At 37.9% G+C, this 22912-nt stretch overlaps 1 protein-coding gene across 5 annotated transcripts in view; it reads right to left on the reverse strand.

Moving 5' to 3' along the window:
• The window catches only part of EMC10 (ER membrane protein complex subunit 10), a 128509-nt gene that overhangs the window by 43875 nt on the left and 61722 nt on the right, over positions 1-22912 (reverse strand). The window contains exons 5-6 of one of the 5 annotated variants that reach the window (XR_010953719.1): positions 11721-15955; positions 10485-10647 (exon numbers count right to left, since the gene is read on the reverse strand). The exons of 2 other annotated variants lie outside the window; for them this stretch is intronic. Coding sequence is in view for 1 of the 3 variants with exons in the window: in XM_067789429.1 (XP_067645530.1) it covers positions 15884-15955 (72 nt within the window). In the remaining 2 variants the exon portion in view is untranslated. Of the gene's footprint in view, positions 1-10484; positions 15956-22912 lie in introns of those variants that run through there. 2 more of the 5 variants (XR_010953720.1, XM_067789429.1) reach the window with 2 other exon arrangements.

Consider the following 22912-nt stretch of genomic DNA (forward strand, 5'->3'; position numbering starts at 1 on the left):
CGATCTGGATATTGTAACAGGTTAAACTCTTACCTATCCAGAATCAACCCCGACATACAAAATGTATGCCCCGCTTGCAATGTGTCCCCACATGACACCAACCATCTCTTCAACTGTAACGTAGAACCAACGCCTCTAACACTCCTCTCATTATGGTCCACCACTATTGAAACAGCAAGTTTCCTTTTACTCCCGTTAGAGGATATTGATAAGTTGTGATCGGTCACACCTATTGGATGGGCGAAGCACTGCAGCAACAACAACAACCACCTACGCTGTGGCATTGCCTCATTTCCTCACACAAACACCGCTGACAGGCCTCGACGCAACGGTAGCTACGCCGTATGCAAACATCAGGCTCGCAGACCCGCGGTTCTATATCGGCGCCCCAGTAAGATTGGTGCTCGATGCCAACGTGGTCCAAAAGGTTCTGCTGGGCGCCATACCAGCCGGAACTTTGGGGCCCCTGTTGGCACAGAGTACCATCTTTGGCTGGGTGTTGTCTGGCGCCTGCTACATTGTTTTTTATATACATAAATTTAATTTTATCATTTACATATTTTATACAAAAAATGATGAATTTTAAATAATTTCTATCCATATTTATTGAGGTTCAGCGGCATTTTTTTTTACAAAAAAAATTATGAATTTTACATACTTTTTATACATACATACTTTTTACATAAAAAAATGATGAATTGTAAATTATACATATGTAGTGTATCGTGAACCAATATGAATAAATAGAACAACTTTTAACTTATACACTACTTTATTGAATAAAGGATAAATTCTGAGTGGACGTTTTTTTATCCAATTCAAATTACGAATGACAATTACAAGAGAAAGTGTCAAAACAGTAATACCAACTGATTTCTAATTAATGAGGTTGCCATCTGGCAATAAACGTAACATGTGCGGTTCCGGTCGCTACATCACTCCCCTTCCAAAAACATCGTCGTCATCTGAATATGGTAATCATGCTTATTCTGGTACTGCTGGAAAATACGACGACTTCAATCTGTCTATCGAAACTGTGACTGGTCTTGTTCCTATCAAAATGGTGTACGTATTTGGATATCTGTTCATGTTGGGTGTTTCTATGTTGCGATGTTTTCGTTTGATTTGTTCAAAATGCTGTCGTAGCTCCTGTATGAAGGTATGAACATCCGTGTATGCCTCAATGGTATGGTCGAGAATAGCGCTTGGCAGGCATATCACCTGTCCATATAACATTTCTGCTACCGGTGCTCCGAGGTCCACTTTCACTGCCGTCCGCAAGCCTAATAGGACTATAGCTAACACGTCCGTCCAATTCGAGTTAGCTTCGTAAAATTTCAACGCCCCTTTTAAGTCTCGGTGCCATCTCTCGACCAACCCATTTACCTGGGGTGGTAACTCGTGGTATGGATGTGTTTGGCCCGCAAGAGTTTCGTTAGTTGTTGAAAAAGACTACTATCGAATTGTCGACCTTGGTCCGTGGTGATATAATAATAATAAACCCAACGGATAAATACCCTCCAAAGCCCGCCAAACGACACGAAGAGCGCATCCGCATGACGCACTGATTTTGTTTTTGCCGCCTTGTTGATAGGCGGAGGTATGTTAAGCGTTGAGATCTAAAACTGCTCAGCTACAGAATAAATATCATCAATATAACAGTTGGAAATAATACATATACTAAATTGTTAAATAAGTGAACATTTTATATAAAGATTTTTTTATTATTATTATTATTGTTATTTTTTGTTACGAGTTAAAATAGGATAGGACAGTTTTCTTTATAGAAAAAGGTGAATCTGTTATATCAAACGAGTTCGAATAAGAGTTAAAATCATGACACAAATACCGAAAAGGTTCATTTAATTCGAAATTAGTTTTGCACTGCCTCAAAAGAAGAGGTTTGTAATGTCTTGACGCTCGTGATGGGACATTGAAGTTTACTTCGTTCAAAAGAAAGGGGCGAGAAATCAGTCCATTCAGTAGTTTAGCCATGAATAATACGCCTAGCATTTCTGTACGACTTGCGGGAGTTGGAAGATTGATAAGCTTTAACCGACTAGTATAAGGTGGAAGATTATACCCAGAGTCCCAATGAAAATTCCTTAAAGAAAAAAGTAAAAATAGCTTCTGCATTGACTCTAGTCTATCTGCATTAACTTAATATCGCGGATTCCAGACTATTGATCCGTATTCTAGTACCGGTCTAACTAATGTGGTAAAAAGGGCTTTAGTTACATAAGGGTCACTAAATTCTTTAGACCATCGTTTCACGAATGATAGAACACCTCTAGTCTTATTGACAGTAGCCATAATATGAAGGTTGAAACTAAGTTTAGCAGCCATCGTAACTCCCAAGTCAACAAAGTAATTTACTGATGCAAGACAAAAATTATTAATTGCGTAAGAGGCTGCTGTCAAAGATCTTCGAGAGAAGCACATGAATTTACATTTATTGAGGTTCAGCAGCATTGAGTTTGCGTTGCACCAAGCAACTAAGCAGTTTAAATCCGCTTGAAGCAAGGGACGTTCGTTCATCAATAGATGCATAGGACCTAAAATGTTTTACATCATCAGCATACATTAAAATTTTGGAATATTTTATTGATATATTGAATAAGTCAGTTAGGGGCTGATAAATATGTTCAGCGCATTTTTTAAGAAAACATGTGGGAATAAGTGCAAAGAAGTTGGCAATATCTTCGTCGTCCCTAGAGAAATCATCACGGTATTTCATAGCAGAAGGAAACCCTTTAACCCTACGTTTAGAGTTTACGAAATCATAGAAAGCTTTCGGATTGCAAGTTATTTTCTTTTTCATCGTACACAGATAGGTATTATAACACTTTTTGTTTAATTAAAAATATTTATGGCGCAATATAGAGTACTACTTGAAAGTAGTTAGAGTGTGAACCCGTCTTCTTGTACAGCTTGAAAGAACGCGATTTTTTATTTTTTAAAGATTTCAGCTCTTTGGAAAACCATATTTGGACTAGTACGTGTCTTTCTAGAATAGCGTGAATGATGGTATCGAAGTCCGAAACGTTTTTGTCAATATCTGCACCGTATTTGGGCCAAACAACTGTAGATAAAATTTGGTTGTTTATTAAAATCATCCTTCGCGAATTCAAATCTAAAACTAGAGTCGTATACAGTGGTAATGCAACTCCGAGAACTTTTTTTCAATTCGTAAATTGGGAACACCGAATCTACTTATCCACCCTTTGAGTAATTCTTTGGCTACCGTCTCTGCTGTCATGTCAGTTAAGGGCATGACCTCGATCCATCTCAAAAATCTGTCGACGCATGTGTAGCCATTCGATGAAGGAAAAGTTCAACATTTATATGTTCGAAGCGTCTGTTCGGTACGGCGAAGGTTTCCAGCTAACTCTACGTATGCCTCGCAACTTTGCACCTTTGACAAGCAGGGCAACTTCGCACTCGAGCACGTATATCGGAATTCAGGCCTTTCTAAACGAAGTTCTTGGATATCAGCTTTACGGTCGACCTTGCACCTGGATGTGCCAAACCATGTACCGCATTAAAGACTACTTGGCGTAATGGTGCTGGGACGTAAGGTCGCAAGCTCCCGGTCGAGTTGTCGAAAACTATTTCTAAATTCGTACCTGGATGTATGTGTTTAACTAGTTTTAGCGAAGTATTCCCATTTAGAAGTTCTCTTAACTCTTCGCTTTTCTTTTGTTCCTCTTGAAGTAGACCTAAATCCACGGGCGATGGTATCGTGTTTCTATCCTTGATTGGATATCGGCAACGAAGTTGTCTGCTACACTGACATGTCTGATGTCCGCTGAGAACTGACTAATAAAGTTGAGTTCACGCTTCTGACGAGGTGAGAGCTTTTCCCATTTTTGGTCGAATGCGTGGAGCAACGGTTTATGATCAGTAAACATGATAAAGCTAGTCCCTTCTAAAAAATAGCGGAAATGTCGAATTGCCCTGTGTATCGCTAATAGCTCGCGATCGTACGCGCTATATCGTTGTTCCGTCGTTGACAATTTCTGCGAAAAGAAACCCAATGGCTGCCATGTACCGTCTACATGTTGCAACGCCGCCCCCTAGCGAAATCTGAGGCGTCCGTCATTAACGCAATCGTGACTCCAGCAACGGGGTAGGCTATGCGTGCTGCGTTGGCCAATTGCGTCTTCAACTCTTGAAACGCCGTGATTGTTTCCGACGACCAATTAAGTTTTGTGCGATCTTTCTTCTTCGGTGCTTCGACAGCGGCAGCGTGTGGTAAAAACCGCCCCCAAAAAAACTTCGAAGCTCGTGGACTTCTTGCGGCTGCTTACAATCAAGGATGCCCTTAACCTTTCGTGGCAAGGGCGTTATGCCCTTTCGGGTCACCAGATGGCCTAAAAACTCTACCTCGGCCTGTGCAATTTGACACTTTTCGATATTTATGACTATACCGAATTCTCTATAACGTTGAAATAGGTTCGAGATGCGTTTCGTGTTGTTCAGTAGACGTGGACGCAAATGATACGTCAGCTAAATATGGAAAGGCGAACGGTAAGCCTCTAACGACTTCGTCGATGAACCTTTGAAACTTTTGGGCTGCGTTTCTTAGCCCGAACGTCATGTATTTGAATTCAAACAACCCAAATGCGGTTATAATGGCCGTTTTCGGAATGTCTGATGGATTAACTGGAATTTGATGGTAGGTTCTTTTGCAATCTATTACAGAAAACACCGTTTTTCCGTGTAACTGAGAAGCAAAGTCTGGCATGTGACGAACAGGGTAGCTGTCAGCAATGGTATTGGCATTCAAACGCCTTTAGCCTCCGCATGGCCTCCAAGAGCCATTTGCCTTCTTGACCATGTGCACAGGACTTGCCCATTGTCCCTTTGACCTCTGACATATCCCTCTCTCTAAAAAATACTCAAATTCCTTTTTCGCTATCTCAAGCTTTTCGGGCGAAAGCCGTCGTAGTTTTTGCGTTATGGGTGCACCTTTTGTCTCCATATAATGCTGAATTGTTGTAGCTTTACACGTCGATCTCTTTGAACCGTCTGCTAAATCGGCGTAAAGCATTACCAGTTTGTGAAAATTATCTGCGCCTCTGAGCGAAGCGGTATTTTGCGGCAGTTTTGTGATTTGGCAAACTGTGCGTAGGTTGGTCTTTTGATCTATTAAACTTTTATTTTTGACGTCTACTAAAATGTTAAAATTGTGCAAAAAGTCTGCCCCTATGATTGGCTTCGAGACATCGGCTACTATGAATACCCAGCTAAATTTTTTGGGCAAGCCTAGGTCAACTGTGAGAAGCTTTCTTCCATACGTATTTATTTGACTATTGTTTGCTGCCACTAACTTCATGGGCGAAGGTTCTACGTTTTTATTGGATTTTTTGAGTATAACTGATATTTCTGCCCCGGTATCAATTAAAAATTTTAAGGCAGTCGTCTTATTACGAATATAAAGGCGGCATGAATATATGTTCTCCGGTTTAGCCGCTCGAAACGGAGGACTTACTAGTTTTCCGATGTGGGTGGAATATAAGTACAAGGCTGTCGGCACTTCGTTGCCCGATTTCCGAATTTTTGGTGATACCAACATATATTGTGTGCCGATTCCTGCCGTGGCGTAGGTACTGCCCTAGGACGAATCGAGTTGGGGCGCGTGCTTTGATCGATGCGATTAATTTCGTTGGCGCACTCGAGCCTTGCGATTCTGTTTACTAAATCTGATAATGACTTACCTGCAGCCTCTGTCATATCGATTGCGTTCACACGTTGCGTCGGAGTAATGTTCATGATATTGTCTGCTTTCTTTGCCAAAAATTCGACTTCAACCTCTAGCGTTGAAAGAATTTGTTGTACGTGTACTGGAAAACGGCGCAACCATAACGACTTAAGTATCTCCTTGTCCATACGATGATTTTCTAGCTCTTTCATTTCGCGAAGCAGTGCTGTTGGTTTCTTGTTGTTGAGTTCACAAGTCTCAAATAACCGTTTGAGACGTGCCTCCTTCGATTCACCAAAATCTTTGATTAATCTTTCTTTTAACAAATCATATTTGCCAGTTCCAGGAGGTGCGGAAATTATATCGCCTCATAGTGTTTCGTGTAGAACAAGCTAGCTGGACAAAATTATTTTCTGATATTTTCAGTTTCATATGTAGTCATTTATTACAAGTATAATATTTTTTCAGCCATATGTGCCTTTTTTCTTATTTTTTTCTAAAATTTTACTTCTCTTTACTTTACTTTACTACTTACTGATCAAGGAAAGTCATAGCGTAAGTTTTCTTTTATAATTATGTTACCATTCCTTATCGTCACTGTCATTCGATGAGTCACTTGTGGAATAGTCATGAGCATCATTACTGTGAAAGCTTGAAAGAACTGGGGTATTTATTGACTCCTCAACATTATCGAAGGACAGTAAATGTAAGACTTCTGAAGTCAGGCTTTTAAATTTTTTCTTGGGTATCTCCCTTAAGCTGTTAACTAAGGGATCCGATGTTATAAGCAACATATTTATAAGATCTCTACTCGCGACTGCTTTTGTGTGTTATCATCCCTGAATCGTTTCAAATCTTTGTTACGGACTTCTTGTGCTTCTTCAGAAAGTTGAACAATAGGAAAAATTGCTGATTTTATAATATAATTACTATGCACTAAGATGAACTGTAGCAGGCATATAGAACCACGGATAGAGATCTATGTATAGTTTTTTTAGATGCTAATGCGCGAAGGAGAGTATCGAATCTTTTGATAAGCGTTACATTCAATCCCGTAATCTCAGCACTAGCCTCAGAATTTTCGAAAAACTTTCGAGCAGTATTACCATCATTGGTATTGCCGAATCGTGGTTTTGGTTGATCTACTATCAATCCAAGTCCACTTTTAAATTTATTCTGGATTTCGTTGGAACGTTGCTTAACACTATCTTTATCTGCCTCATTCCTAAGTTGCCATTTTTTTACTTCGAGGCGATAACTTATGTGAAGCAAGCATTCAAAACATCTTATCCAGGCATGGAGAGTAGACAAGCCAAAACCAATATTATCTCGGTTAGGCATAAAAACCCGTCTCATCATTCATATCTTTTAGATTGGCACCACAAATATAACACTTTTGCGCGGAAGAAGTTTCAGTCAAAGCATTGCAAACTTTTCCGTCAATCATTGTTAGGAGCATATTGTGATTTACAGAAACCTCGCATTCTTCGAGAAAGTACTTTGTTGGCAACAAAGCTTTTACCTCCTCTAAAACTTTGTTCGTTTCAGAAACAATAAAATCTTTTGTTTCCTTAGAGAAAATAAATTTAATTGGATGACAATACATCGCAGAAGAAGGTCGAGGATTCTGCCAAACAATGTTACCCTTTTCGTCCTGTAACTGAAGAGGAACGAAAGAAAATATAAACAAAAACTCATCAGTGTCAGCACTGCATGTGAAGTGGAATGATGGATAAACCTTATGGCCTGCCTTGATACTCCACTTCCGAGTCGTTTTGTACACATGAGTCGTCGACTTGCTGTCTACATAGCATGCCAAAGCTTCTACACTGCTCAAGCATCTTGCACCTTGCTCACATGTTACCTTGTTCGTCGTTTTTTGTGAACTTTTATAATATTAGCAATATTCCTATTGCCGGACATCCGCGTTGATACTTCTGCCGCATAAACTAACTCATCAGCACTTCTGGATTGCAGTAGGTCGTTCACTCGACGACGCTTGGTCTTTTGGCTGGAAAGCAGAAAGTCCTTCTGTGGTCTTCCGGGTCCTGGGTTACCTGAAGACGAAGCTGGTTGCTCTGATGGCAACCTTGTTCCCGAAAGCCACGCCGAGTTTTTATTACGAAATCGCTCCCGATGTCTTCCAGATCTGTTCCATTTCTCATCGATGTTGGACGAATATTTTGAAATTTGTTGACTTAAATTTTTAACGAATGCTCAGCTACTTATCTTAAATCAGCATTAAGTAAAATACAACTCAATAGCTCCTTATTTCTCGATTCTTTCTAATATTTCAACAAAATTTCAAAAAACTTCATTCTTGGTATGGTTAATACTAAATCTACAAAAAAAATTTAAGATAGATGTGCAAAGAATTCGCAATGGTTTTTTCTTTCGACTATTAGAAAATCCTTGGAACTATAACATATGCAACATTTGGCGCGGGTACACGCGGGTACATATAACTTTTCCCTTTCTAAAATTAAAAATGTAGGTAAAAAGTACCTTTTCTTCCCAATAACGGAATTTTAAATATATTAAAAATATTTTTGGTAATTTTTATAGCCTTATGCGTCTACGTTATGTTAATAATAATGAGCTTAAAGGCCGTGGTTAAATAAAACACAATGTTTAAAATTTCATTGGTTTTTTTTAATTTGTCAATATTTCGGCTTCAGTCTGAAGCCATCTTCAGGAACTTGTGGTTATTCTTTATCGACTCGACTATTCTATAAAGAATAACCACAAGTTCCTGAAGATGGCTTCAGACTGAAGCCGAAATATTGACAAATTAAAAAAAAAAAACCAATGAAAATTAAAAATATTCTAATTGCGAGAAGATTACTATTAAAAAATTCAACTTACCTTCGAGCTTAGAATCCATCACAAAAATTATGTAAAAATATTTAAATAAAAGTATTATGAAAAGTAATATTCAACATTATTTTTGTAAATTAATCAACGCAATTTACGGCCACTCCTGCTTACTTACTTCAATTACTCTAGATATAATAAGCAAAAAAAACAAATGTGTGCAAAAATCCCGTTATTTTGTTGTTTTCTTTCAATTTCCATTACAACATTCTTGGAATAAAAACTTTGTTTTTGTCCAGCTAGCTTGTTCTACATGGAACACTGTGCGCCTGCGTGTAAAAGAATTGCTGAGTCTACTACGGCGACGGCAGTATAGAATTTCGTTGCATATGCCGTAATGCCAGCTCGTGCGAACTGCGCCTCTACTTGTGCAAACAAAAGTCTAGAATCAGGTTAGCAAAACGGTGGTTGACGGAGAGTCGTGCAAGTTGTGGCCAAGCGATTGCATCTTGAATTCCTCCTCTTTTTCGTTAGACATTTTGTATTCTTTTACGGGGTCACCAGTTGTAGTGTATCGTGAACCAATATGAATAAATAGAACTTCTAATTTATACACTACTATATTGAACACCGTGATGGTAGCGTGCTCCGCCTATCACACCGTATGCCCTGGGTTCAACTCCCGGGCAAAGCAACATCAAAATTTTAGAAATAAGATTTTTCAATTAGAAGAAAATTTTTCTAAGCGGGGTCGCCCCTCGGCAGTGTCTGGCAAGCGCTCCGATTGTATTTCTGCCATGAAAAGCTCTCAGTGAAAACTCATCTGCCTTGCAGATGCCGTTCGGAGTCGGCATAAAACATGTAGGTCCCGTCCGGCCAATTTGTAGGGAAAAATCAAGAGGAGCACGACGCAAATTGGAAGAGAAGCTCGGCCTTAGATCTCTTCGGAGGTTATCGCGCCTTACATTTATTTATTTTTTTTTATATTGAACAAAGGATAAATTCTGAGTGGACGTTTTCCTGTCCAAATCAAATTACGAATGATAATTACAAGAGAAAGTGTCAAAACAGTAATGCCAAATGATTTCTAATTTACGAGGTTGCCATTTGGCAATAAACGTAACATGTGCGGTTTCGGTCGCTACACATACATATATTTTTTTTTCCAAAAAAAAACAAAATGAATTTTAAATATTGCTTATGCATACACATATGTATCTAAGCAATGAAATATTTTGTACATACATACATGAATTAAAAATGAATGTGCCACTGAGATTTAACCATGTGGATCTATTATTTATTATTCTTCAATTTTCGACTTTAGGAAATTCAAACGGAACCTGAGCTGATAATAGTTTTAAGCTTAATTTAAGCAAATTCTGCGAACCAGCGGCGGAATATGTCCAAATAGATCTTGCGTGTCGCAAGGGGGCCGGCATGTTTAGGCCAACAGCCCAAACTCAAAGCATATTTTCATATATTTGTTAACAGTGCCAGTCAAACTGTTTATGTGAACCATGAAAATAAACATCGCAGGAATAAATAAACAGCTTGACTAACAAGCGGTATTGACCCGTTATGTTCTTTTAATTCACTTGTTCTCACACATCAAGTAAAAAGGACGTATCCCGCAGTTCCAGCTTCACCAAAAATCAAGGTAACCTACAAATATATATATATTAATTACTGTGATTAATATTTATGTCAAATAAAGATACCTTTATTAATTAAATATTAATACAAACTTTTCTTGTTTTTCCGTCCTATTTCTTGACCGGCACCATCCCTGAGCTATGGCCGGCCAAGACAACATCCAAAGCTCGAATTTTTATATTCATTGGGCAAATAAAGATACCTATATTAATTAAATATTAATACAAACTTTTCTTGTTTTTCCGTGTTATTTCTTGACCGGCACCATCCCTGAGCTGTGGCCCGGCCAAAACAAAATCCAAAGCTCGAATTTTTATATTCATTGGGTAATTTATTTAGTAATATATTCGCAAAGGATTTAGTCGACATGAATACTTTTCAAATTGAAAAGATGTAGTGAACTATTTTGTTGTATCCTGGTTAGTAGCGCCGGATATAAACAACAGCAAGGCAACAGGAACAATGTACATCCACTGAAAATAAATTATTTGAAAATAATTGAAAATTTTTTGAAAAACACAGCAAGGCCCGGTGACAGGGTAAAACTGTAGTAAATTTTAACTGTAGTTTAAACCCGCACTGAAAAACCGGGTGTAAGGGTATTTACTTTTAATCTTATGAAACTCTTAAACTTAAGCACTTAAGGCTTGGTTTCTTCGAAAGCGGTGCCCCTATGTAGCGGCCGTTTCATAACGGTAGAGTACGTTGTCAAAAATATTTCAAAATAAAAGTAATTATTAGGAAACTAAGAAGACGGCGAAGTTCAACGCAACGTAGTATAGAGGCGGGGAAATAAATATTACGGCCGTCATGACGGTACGAATTCGTTCATTAACGTTTTTTCCCACCGCTATATTAAAAGCAGTGAACATTTGTCAAATATTTGAAATTATTTTATTATTTATAAAATAACATTTTTGAGCAAAAATTTTTTTAATATATTTTTTCTTGCATGTGAATTAAAACAAAATCAATATACTAAAAAAATGGAAAATTTAACTATTCGGATCGTCTGCCGTGAGTTTTCAGAAATGCGGTGCCATGAAAACGGTGAGTATAGCGGCACCGCTTTTGGAGAAAACCAAGCCTTTATACATACTGTTAGATGAACAGCCCTTCTTAAATGATTAAACTCGTACAAAAAAGGCTGCCTATATGAATTTCGGTCAGATTTGCCAATAAAACTTCAAAATCTCGAGATATTTGTAAAAAAAGTCATAGATACACAAGTTACGGTTATAAGTCGATGCAGAAAGGTGTACTGCGTAAAAAGACTATGAATCCCCAATTGATCATGAAACGACCTGTAATCATGAAACGACCCTATTGTGCGAAAAGAAGTTTTCGAGAAAAACGCGTTTAAAGTTTTCGTTTAGCTTGACTCTGTGTAGCAGCTGGCCGCTGTGAACGAAAGAGCGTTAAATTTCCTATAAGAATCACTCAAGAAGTGAATAACGGTATTTTCGCACAATAGCATCGTTTCATGATTCCACGTCACATATGTATATATAGAATCAGATATAATAAATGATACGGCTCACCAAACTTTTATATATTTTTGTTGATATTTTCATATTCAATATTTAGAGTAGGAGTTTTAAATCACAATGTTTTAGTTGTAGTTGTTGTTGTAGCCAATTGCGTTATGGATATATTTGAGAGATCTTTTGGTCTTATAATTATTTTACGCTGATGTCGCTGTGTGCGTATTAAGTTTAGCTAATGGTTCGATAAGATCATTTAATTGATGTTGTTGTTGGTTTCGTTATGCTTGAAGTTGCTGAGTTTTTATAATGGCATTTGGTTCTTCTTTAGTGTTGGATAATGTTGTTGTTGTTGGTCTCGTTATTCTTGTATCTATTGATTTTTTTGCAATGGCATTTGTATTTTAAAAATACATTTTTAGAGTATTATCCATATTTTAACGAATCTCTGTTGTGTTTTTCAATCAATGAACTTAGTGCGTCAATAGCTTTAAGTATATTTATAAAACACAATACTCGATATTTTATTATAATTGTAAGTTCTTAATGCAGTGTACTAATTAAACAAAGTTCAGCGTTTAGACAGGATCGCCAATGTAGTGGTTAATAAATTTACCACTATTTAATTATAACCACTATTTTATTTTAATAAAAGGAAATTTTATTTTCACTACTCCCAAAAATATGTTATTTTATCCTTTAATTTTTACAACAGAATGACAATTTTTGAAAAAAAAGTTTGAAACATGAGGTAAGTTGTATTAAAGTTAAAATAACAAGAACAATACAATAAAAGTACCCTACAAACTCTAACCTATCAAGAATAACCTCGACATACAAAATGTATGTCCTGCTTGCAATGTGTGCCCACATGACACCAACCATCTCTTCAATTGTAATGTGGAACCAACGCCTCTAACACCCCTCTCACTATGGTCCACCCCTGTTGAAACTGCAAGTTTCCTTGGACTCCCTATAGAGGACATTGATGACAATTTGTGATCGGTCGATTCTATGGAATGGGGCGAACCACTGCTAAAACAAATACACGTTGAGCTTCCACGACAGCTTACTGTCTAGGATCATTCCTAGATATTTTGTGCAAGAATGGTCCAATCTGGGACCTTGTACCTTTTAGTAAACACGACTTGTTTATTATTGTCTAAAGCATAGTGTATTATGCACTAGGGTTTTACACCATCTGCATGTCCGCTATGTGAATCGCATTGCACTGCGGTATACGAGCGAAACAGAGTTTCGTAGCCTCTTGCATATGTGAATGAAGCTGTTTCCTTATCATGTCTGCTACTTCAACCATTCCTTCCATTAGCGCGTAGAAGACGCCAGATCCGGCCGCGCTGAGGCCCGAGGCTTTTCCTACCTATGAGAGCAATGATTTCTGGAACAGCGCCAGGTCAAACGAAGCCTCCTCAGGGGTTAGGAGTTCGCCTGACACCACTTTCCTGACCCTCTTTCGTAGGCCGAGAAACAGTAAGTATCTCATCAGTGTATTCGACTTCATTACGCATGGCATCCATACTTTAACTATTGGTACAGTAAGGGATCTGCACTTTATCCACGACCTCTAACCACGCGCTCGGGCCTTAGGTTTGGCGCACGCTATCATCTTCACACCCTTGTAGCAACCACTCCTCCCAAGCGTTGGAAAATTCTTAGTGCTGCACGGTACTGCAACAGAGCTCTTTTGCTTCCTCTGCTCTATACCCTTCTACGCCCTACTTTTCCGTTTTCATTTGTATGCTTTCCCAACATGGAGCTCATTGACTCTACTACTCCTGCTCCCGGAGTACATCGTATCGCTTAACCGTAGACCTACGTTCGGGTCGAAAACGACCCGAAACGCTGCTTTACGTGGCTATAACTCAATACGTTGTAAAATTAGAAGTCTGAGAGTTCTTGTCTTTTAATTATTATTTGAAATGAACGAAATTAATTAAAATAAAATTGAGTCATAATGGTGTGGCCCTGAGCAAAATACTCCATAATTCTACGCTTCGGGTGGTTTTCGACCCGTACTAAATTTGCGTTCCATTCTATTCAGCATTGAATAAAGAGTACCATTTTTACGAAAATTCCCAATTGAAGACTGAATGAGAACGTCGAAGACCTTTTTTGTCCAATCTATGGAATACCTATAGTTCGATCTATAATGTCCAAGGAAACATTTCAAAAAATTATAAGAATCATACGGTTTAATGACCCAACTTCCCGTCGAAACCACTCTGACTACTATGACAAATTTACGCCAATTCGCAACTTGTGGGACAAATGGGTGGAGTTCCTGCCAATGTATTATAATCCCAGCGAATGTGTTACCATCGATGAGCAGCTTCTAGAATTCCATGGAAGATGCAGTTTTCGTCAGTATATGCCGAGCAATGTATGGCATCAAATTTTGGATGCTAGCATGTTTAAAATCTTGCTATGTATGGAACATGCAACCATACTTGGGCAAACTGCCAGGAAATCAGCCGGAGATGAATCAAGGACAGCGCGTTGTACTGGACTTTATAACTGGATTCAAAGGTCACAATGTCACAATTGAAAAATTGTTTAGCTCATTTGAGCTTGGCCAGAAACTTCTTGAAAAAAATTTAACAATGGTAGGAACAATGCGGAAGAACAAACGTAGTATTCCTGCAAAACTTTTGGAATGCAAAAAACTTCCCGTTTATACATCTAACTTCGCTTTCACGCAGAATACTACGTTAGTTTCATATGTTGGACGAAAAGACAAATGCACTGTTGTACAGAGCACAATGCATCACACTATCAATACGGGAAATCTACCTAAAAAATTGCCGGAAGTAATCGAGTACTACAACAAAACTAAGGCATGATCTTTACCCTTACTTGGCTCCCGTGAGCTTTACATATTTTGACGATGAACATTCAGCGTATGCCATTAGCTTAATTCTCCGTGCGAGAGGTGGTCTCTTGAACCTTAGTGCGAGATCTTTCAAGAACGTATGCACTGCAATATGTCCAGTATGTAACCTAGGCGATGATGAAAGTGTTCACCACTTTATCGGTGTTTGCCCAGCCTACAACGATTACCGGTTGGCTAGTTTTGGTGAAAAAGTTTTGGACCTGGCAAGTGTGGTAAACATCCTTAATGGTAGAGATTATGCTAATTTGTTTAAGTATCTGCAAACCAGCTTGAAGTATAGAGATCTTATTTTAACTGAATTTTCGTAAGCTCTTTATGTGTAAGTTTAGTCAATTATAGTGTGGCACTCAACACGCTTGTTACTGCCATAATTTTAATTTATTTTAAACTATTTTTATTATTTTTATTTTTTTTAAACTATTTTTAAGTCTTTAATGTTTGTTCATTATCTTACAAATGTATGATCTTTTGAATGGTTGAAAATAAATATGCTATTACTACTACTACTACAACAAAACTAAAGGCGGCGTTGATACAAAATGCTAGCCCCTTACAACTGTAAAAAAAAAATAATCGTTGGCCAATGGCTGTGTTTTTCAATATAGTCGATATTTCGGCCTTAAATGCCTTAATAATATGGATGAGTATAAATGAGGATTGGGTGGATGCCCAAAAAAAGAGTCGAAGTAAAATATTTTTACGCGACCTTGCGCTTGATTTGGCAAAACCATACATGGCCTCTCGGAAGCATGGTACGGGAGAATCACTCCAAGTGGATTGCATGACCTGGACATGAATAATGCTGACCCACAGTCCAGTAGTTCACAACTACAGTACCCGGAGCCGCCCAAGAAACCAGCACGGTGTCACTATTGTGTGACTGAAAAAAAAGCTAGTTGAGAAAACAAAACCGAATTGATATGTGCCATTTGCACAAAAAAAAAAAATGTCTGTAAACGAAGTCACAACCATAATGTATGCATCAAATGCACTAATAGTAATATAAATGTTTGAAAATAAGTTATTAACTTTCAAATATTGCATTTAATTCATTTCATCAATATGAAATATATTCAGGTCGAAAATGACCCTAAACGTAGAATTATGAAGTTTTTTTCCGTAGGTCTACGATTAATGCGGTTTTGAAACTCCGTTCACCCTCTATCATCATCCTTATTAAAATAAGCTGAATGTCAAGTTGACGATCAAATCCAAAGCTCGAATTTTTATATTCATTGGGTAATTTATTTGGTAATATTTTCACAAAAGATTTACTCGACATGAATACTTTTCAAATTGAAAAGATGTAGTGACCTATTTTGTTGTATCCTGATTAGTAGCGCCGGATATAAACAACAGCAAGGCAACAGGAACAATGTACATCCACTGAAAATAAATTATTTAAATATAATCAATATACTAAAAAAAAATGGAAAATTTAACTATTCGGATCGTCTGCCGTGAGTGATCCAAGTTTTCAGGAAAGCGGTGCCATGAAAACGGCGAGTATAGCGGCACCGCTTTTGGAGAAAACCAAGCCTTTATACATACTGTTAGATGAACAGCCTTTCTTAAATGATTAAACTCGTACAAAAAAGCCTGCCTATATGTATTTCGGTTAGATTTGCCAATAAACCTTCAAAATCTCGAGATATTTGTAAAAAAAAAAGTCATAGATACACAAGTTACGGTTATAAGTCGATGCAGAAAAGTGTACTACGTAAAAAGACTATGAATCCCCAATTGATCATGAACCCCAGCGGGTTAGGGGGTCAGAATATTCCCGCGGTAGGTATGCCTGTCGTAAGAGGCGACTAAAATACCAGATTCAAGGGGCTGTGTAGCGCAACCCTTCAGGTTGCTAGCGCAATATATAGCTTCTCCAAACCCAATTGTCAACCTCACCTATCCGCGGCGAATCCTGTTTGACTAACAGACGAGGCTCTGGCGACCCCAAGCTCCTCATGGAACTTGGTGGTGGGGAGGGAGGGGATGGCCTGAAGGTTTAATGTGGCCACATAAATCGTTCCCGAGATGGTCGGGCTAGCACCTTATGGTGCTGTGGTACCGGAGCGTACCGGATCTGTATCCGGCAAAGGACCATTACATCGATAGCACTCCCCAAAACCTTCGGGTAGCAACCTTATCGCTACAACAACAACAACAATTGATCATGAAACGACCCTATTGTGCGAAAAGAAGTTTTCGAGAAAAACGCGTTTAAAGTTTTCGTTTAGCTTGACTCTGTGTAGCGGCTGGCCGCTGTGAACGAAAGAGCGTTAAATTTCCTATAAGAATCACTCAAGAAGTGAATAACGGTATTTTCGCACAATAGCGTCGTTTCATGATTCCACGTTACATATGTATATATAGAATCAGATATAATAAATGATACGGCTCACCAAATTTTTATAAATTTTTGTTGATATTTTCATATTCAATATTTAGAGTAGGAGCTTTAAATCACAATGTTTTAGTTGTAGTTGTTGTTGTAGCAAATTGCGTTACGGATATATTTGAGAGATCTTTTGGTCTTATAATTATTTTACGCTGATGTCGCTGTGTGCGTATTAAGTTTCGCTAATGGTTCGATAAGATCATTTAATTGATGTTGTTATTGGTTTCGTTATGCTTGAAGTTGCTGAGTTTTTACAATGGCATTTGGTTCTTCTTTAGTGTTGGATAATGTTGTTGTTGTTGGTCTCGTTATTCTTGTATCTATTGATTTTTTTGCAATTGCATTTGTATTTTAAAAATACATTTTTAGAGTATTATCCATATTTTAACGAATCTCTGTGGTGTTTTTCAATCAATGAACTTAATGCGTCAATAGCTTTAAGTATATTTATAAAACACAATACTTGATATTTTATTATAATTGTAAGTTCTTAATGCAGTGTACTAATTAAACAAAGTTCAGCGTTTAGACAGGATCGCCAATGTAGTGGTTATAACCACTATTTTATTTTAATAAAAGGAAATTTTATTTTCACTACTCCCAAAAATATGTTATTTTATTTTTTAATTTTCACAACAGAATGACAATTTTTGAAAGAAAAGTTTGAAACATGAGTTAAGTTGTATTAAAGTTAAAATAACAAGAACAATACAATAAAAGTACCCTACAAACTCTAACCTATCAAGAATCAACCTCGACATACAAAATGTATGTCCTGCTTGCTGAGAGTTCTTGTCTTTTAATTATTATTTCAAATGAACGAAATTAATTAAAAATAAAATTGAGTCATAATGGTGTGGCCCTGAGGAAAATACTCCATAATTCTACGCTTCGTGTGGTTTTCGACCCATACTAAATTTGCGTTCCATTCTATTCAGCATTGAATAAAGAGTACTATTTTTACGAAAATTCCCAATTGAAGACTGAATGAGAACGTCGAAGACCTTTTTTGTCCAACCTATGGAAGACCTATAGTTCGGTCTATAATGTCCAAGGAAACATTTCAAAAAATTATAAGAATCATACGGTTTAATGACCCAACTTCCCGTCGAAACCACTCTGACTACTATGACAAATTTACGCCAATTCGCAACTTGTGGGACAAATGGGTGGAGTTCCTGCCAATGTATTATAATCCCAGCGAATGTGTTACCATCGATGAGCAGCTTTTAGAATTCCATGGAAGATGCAGTTTTCGTCAGTATATGCCGAGCAAGGTATGGCATCAAATTTTGGATGCAACCATGTTTAAAATCTTGCTATGTATGGAACATGCAACCATACTTGGGCAAACTGCCAGGAAATCAGCCGGAGATGAATCAAGGACAGCGCGTTGTACTGGACCTTGTAACTGGATTCAAAAGTCACAATGTCACAATTGACAATTTTTTTAGCTCATTTGAGCTTGGCCAGAAACTTCTTGAAAAAAATTTAACAATTAGGAACAATGCGGAAGAACAAACGTAGTATTCCTGCAAAACTTTTGGAATGCAAAAAACTTCCCGTTTATACATCTAGCTTCGCTTTCACGCAGAATACTACGTTATTTTCATATGTTGGACGAAAAGACAAATGCACTGTTGTACAGAGCACAATGCATCACACTATCAATACGGGAAATCTACCTAAAAAATTGCCGGAAGTAATCGAGTACTACAACAAAACTAAGGCATGATCTTTACCCTTACTTGGCTCCCGTTAGCGTTACATATTTTGACGACGAACATTTAGCGTATGCCATTAGCTTAATTCTCCGTGCGAGAGGTGGTCTCTTGAACCTTAGTGCAAGATCTTTCAAGAACGTAACAACTGCAATATGTCCAGTATGTAACCTAGGCGATGTTGAAAGTGTCACCACTTTATCGGTGTTTGCCCAGCCTTCAATTATTACCGGTTGGATAGTTTTGGTGAAAAAGTTTTGGACCTGGCAAGTGTGGTAAACATCCTTAATGGTAGAGATTATGTTAATTTGTTTAAGTATCTGCAAACCAGAGATCTTATTTTAACTGAATTTTCGTAAGCTCTTTATGTGAAATAAGTTTAGTCAATTATAGTGTGGCACTCAACACGCTTGTTACTGCCATAATTTTAATTTATTTTAAATTTTTTTTTTTAACTATTTTTAAGTCTTTAATGTTTGTTCATTATCTTACAAATGTATGATCTTTTGAATGGTTGAAAATAAATATGCTATTACTGCTACTACTACAACAAAACTAAAGGCGGCGTTGATACCGCTGACAAAATGCTAGCCCCTTACAACTGTAAAAAAAAAACAAGTAGGGAAGGCTAAGTTCGGGTGTAACCGAACATTACATACTCAGTTGAGAGCTGTGGAGATAAAGTAAGGGAAATCAACATGTTGTAAAAGGAACCTAGGGTAACCCTGGAATGTGTTTGTATGACATGTGTATCAAATGGAAGGTATTAAAGAGTATTTTAAGAGGAAGTGGGCCATAGATCTATAGATGGACGCCATTTAGGGATATCGCCATAAAGGTGGACCAGGCCTGACTCGAGAATTTGTTTGTACGATATGGGTATCAAATGAAATGTGTTAATGATAATTTTAAAAGGGAGTGGGCCAAAGTTCTATAGGTGGACGTCTTTTCGAGATATCGCCATAAACGTGGACCAGGGGTGACTCTAGAATGCGTTTGTACAATATGGGTATCAAATGAAAGGTGCTAATGAGTATTTTGAAAGGGTGTGGGCCTCAGTTCTATAGGTGGACGCCTTTTCGAGATATCGCCATAAAGGTGGACCAGGGGTTACTCTAGAATTTGTTTGTACGATATGGGTATCAAATGAAAGGTGTTAATGATTATTTTAAAAGGGAGTGGGCCTTAGTTCTATAGGTGGATGCCCTTTCGAGATATCGCCATAAATGTGGGCCAGGGGTGACTCTAGAATTTTTGTTTACGATATGGGTATCAAATGAAAGGTGTTAATGAGTATTTTAAAAGGGTGTGGGCCTTAGTTCTATAGGTGGACGTCTTTTCGAGATATCTCCATAAAGGTAGACCAGGGGTGACTCTAGTATTTGTTTGTACGATATGGGTATCAAATGAAAGGTGTTAATTAGTATTTTAAAAAGGCGTGGGCCTTAGTTCTATAGGTGGACGCCTTTTCGGAATATCGCCATAAAGGTGGTCCAGGGGTGACTCTAGAATTTGTTTGTACGATATGGGTATCAAATGAAAGGTGTTAATGAGTATTTTAAAAGGGAGTGGGCCTTAGTTCTATAGGTGGATGCCCTTTCGAGATATCGCCATAAAGGTGGGCCAGGGGTGACTCTAGAATCTTTGTTTACGATATGGGTATCAAATGAAAGGTGTTAATGAGTATTTTAAAAGGGTGTGGGCCTTAGTTCTATAGGTGGACGCCTTTTCGAGATATCTCCATAAAGGTAGACCAGGGGTGACTCTAGAATTTGTTTGTACGATATGGGTATCAAATGAAAAGTGTTAATGAGTATTTTAAAAAGGCGTGGGCCTTAGTTCTATAGGTGGACGCCTTTTCGAGATATCGCCATAAAGGTGGACCAGGGGTGACTCTAGAATTTGTTTGTACGATATGGGTATCAAACGAAAGGTGTTAATGAGTATTTTAAAAGGGAGTGGGCCTAAGTTCTATAGGTAAACGCATTTCGGAATATCGTTATAAAAGTGGACCTGGGTTGACTCTAGAATGCGTTTGTACAATACGGGTGTCAAACGAAAAGTGTAATAAGTGTTTTAAAAGGGAGTGGTCCTTTGTTCTATGGGTGGACGCCTTTTCGGGATATCGCCATAAACGTGGACCAGGGGTGACTCTAGAATTTGTTTGTACGATATGGGTATCAAATGAAAGGTGTTAATGAGTATTTTAAAAAAGCGTGGGCCTTAGTTCTATAGGTGGACGCCTTTTCGAGATATCGCCATAAAGGTGGACCAGGGGTGACTCTAGAATTTGTTTGTACGATATTAGTATCAAATTAAAGGTATTAATGAGTATTTTAAAAGGGCGTGGGCCTTAGTTCTATACGTGGACGCCTTTTCGATATATCGCCATAAAGGTGGACCAGGGGTGACTCTAGAACCTGTTTGTACGATATTAGTATCAAATTAAAGGTATTAATGAGAGTTTTAAAAGGGCGTGGGTCTCAGTTCTATAAATGGACGCCTTTTCGAGATATCGCCATAAAGGTGGACCAGGGGTGACTCTAGAATGAGTTTGTACGATATGGGTATCAAATTAAAGGTATTAATGAGAGTTTTAAAAGGGAGTGGTGTGAAGGCGTTTTCCAGATATCGACCAAAATGTGGACCAGGGTGACCCAGAACATCATCTGTTGGATACCGCTAATTTATTTATATATGTAATACCTGCCAAGATTTCAAGGGTTTTTTATTTCGCCCTGCAGAACTTTTTCATTTTCTTCTACTTAATATGGTAGGTGTCACAACCATTTTACTGAGTTTTCTCTAAAGTTATATTTCGCGTCAATAAATCAATCCAATTACCATGCTTCATCCTTTTTTTCGTATTTGGTATAGAATTATGGCATTTTCTTCATTTTTCGTAATCTTCGATATCGAAAGTGGGCGTGGTCATAGTCGGATTTCGGCCATTTTTTACACCAATACAAAGTGAGTTCAGATAAATACGTGAACTGAGTTTAGTAAAGATATATCGATTTTTGCTCAAGTTATCGTGTTAACGGCTGAGCGGAAGGACAGACGGTCGACTGTGTATAAAAACTGGGCGTGGCTTCAACCGATTTCGCCCTTTTTCACAAAAAACAGTTATCGTCCTAGGAGCTAAGCCTCTACCAAATTTCACAAGGATTGGTTAATTTTTGTTCAACTTATGGCATTAAAAGCATCCAAGACAAATTAAATGAAAAAGGGCGGAGCCACGCCCATTTTGAAATTTTCTTTTATTTTTGTATTTTGTTGCACCATATCCTTACTGGAGTTGAATGTTGGCATAATTTACTTATATGCTGTAAAGATATTAACTTTTCTTTTAAAATTTGAATTTAAAAAAAAAAAATTTTAAAAGTGGGCGTGGTCGTTCTCCGATTTTGCTAATTTTTATTAAGCAGACATGAAGTAATAAGAGTAACGTTCCTGCCAAATTTCATCATGATATCTTCAACGACTGCCAAATTACAGATTGCAAAACTTCTAAATTACCTTCATTTAAAAGTGGGCGGTGCCACGCCCATTGTCCAAAATTTTACTAGTTTTCTATTTTGCGTCATAAGCTCAACTCACCTACCAAGTTTCATCGCTTAATGCGTATTTGGTAATGAATTATCGCACTTTTTCGATTTTTCGAAATTTTCGATACCGAAAAAGTGCGCGTGGTTATTGTCCGATATCGTTCATTTTAAATAGCGATCTGAGATGAGCGCCCAGGAACCTACATACCAAATTTCATCAAGCTACCTCAAAATTTACTCAAGTTATCGTGTTAACGGACAGACGGACGGACGGACGGACATGGCTCAATCGAATTTTTTTCGATACTGATGATTTTGATATATGGAAGTCTATATCTATCTCGATTCCTTTATACCTGTACAACCAACCGTTATGCAATCAAAGTTAATATACTCTGTGAGCTCTGCTCAACTGAGTATAATAATCGTTGGCCAATGGCTGTGTTTTTCAATATAGCCGATATTTCGGCCTTAAATGCCTTAATAATATGGATGAGTATAAATGAGGATTGGGTGGATGCCCAAAAAAAGAGTCGACGTAAAATATTTTTACGCGACCTTGAGCTTGATTTGGCAAAACCATACATGGCCTCTCGGAAGCATGGTACAGGAGAATCACTCCAAGTGGATTGAATGACCTGGACATGAATCATGCTGACCCACAGTCCAGTAGTTC

The sequence above is a fragment of the Eurosta solidaginis genome, chromosome 5 (genome assembly GCF_040869045.1).
Source record: "Eurosta solidaginis isolate ZX-2024a chromosome 5, ASM4086904v1, whole genome shotgun sequence".
NCBI lineage: Eukaryota > Metazoa > Arthropoda > Insecta > Diptera > Tephritidae > Eurosta > Eurosta solidaginis.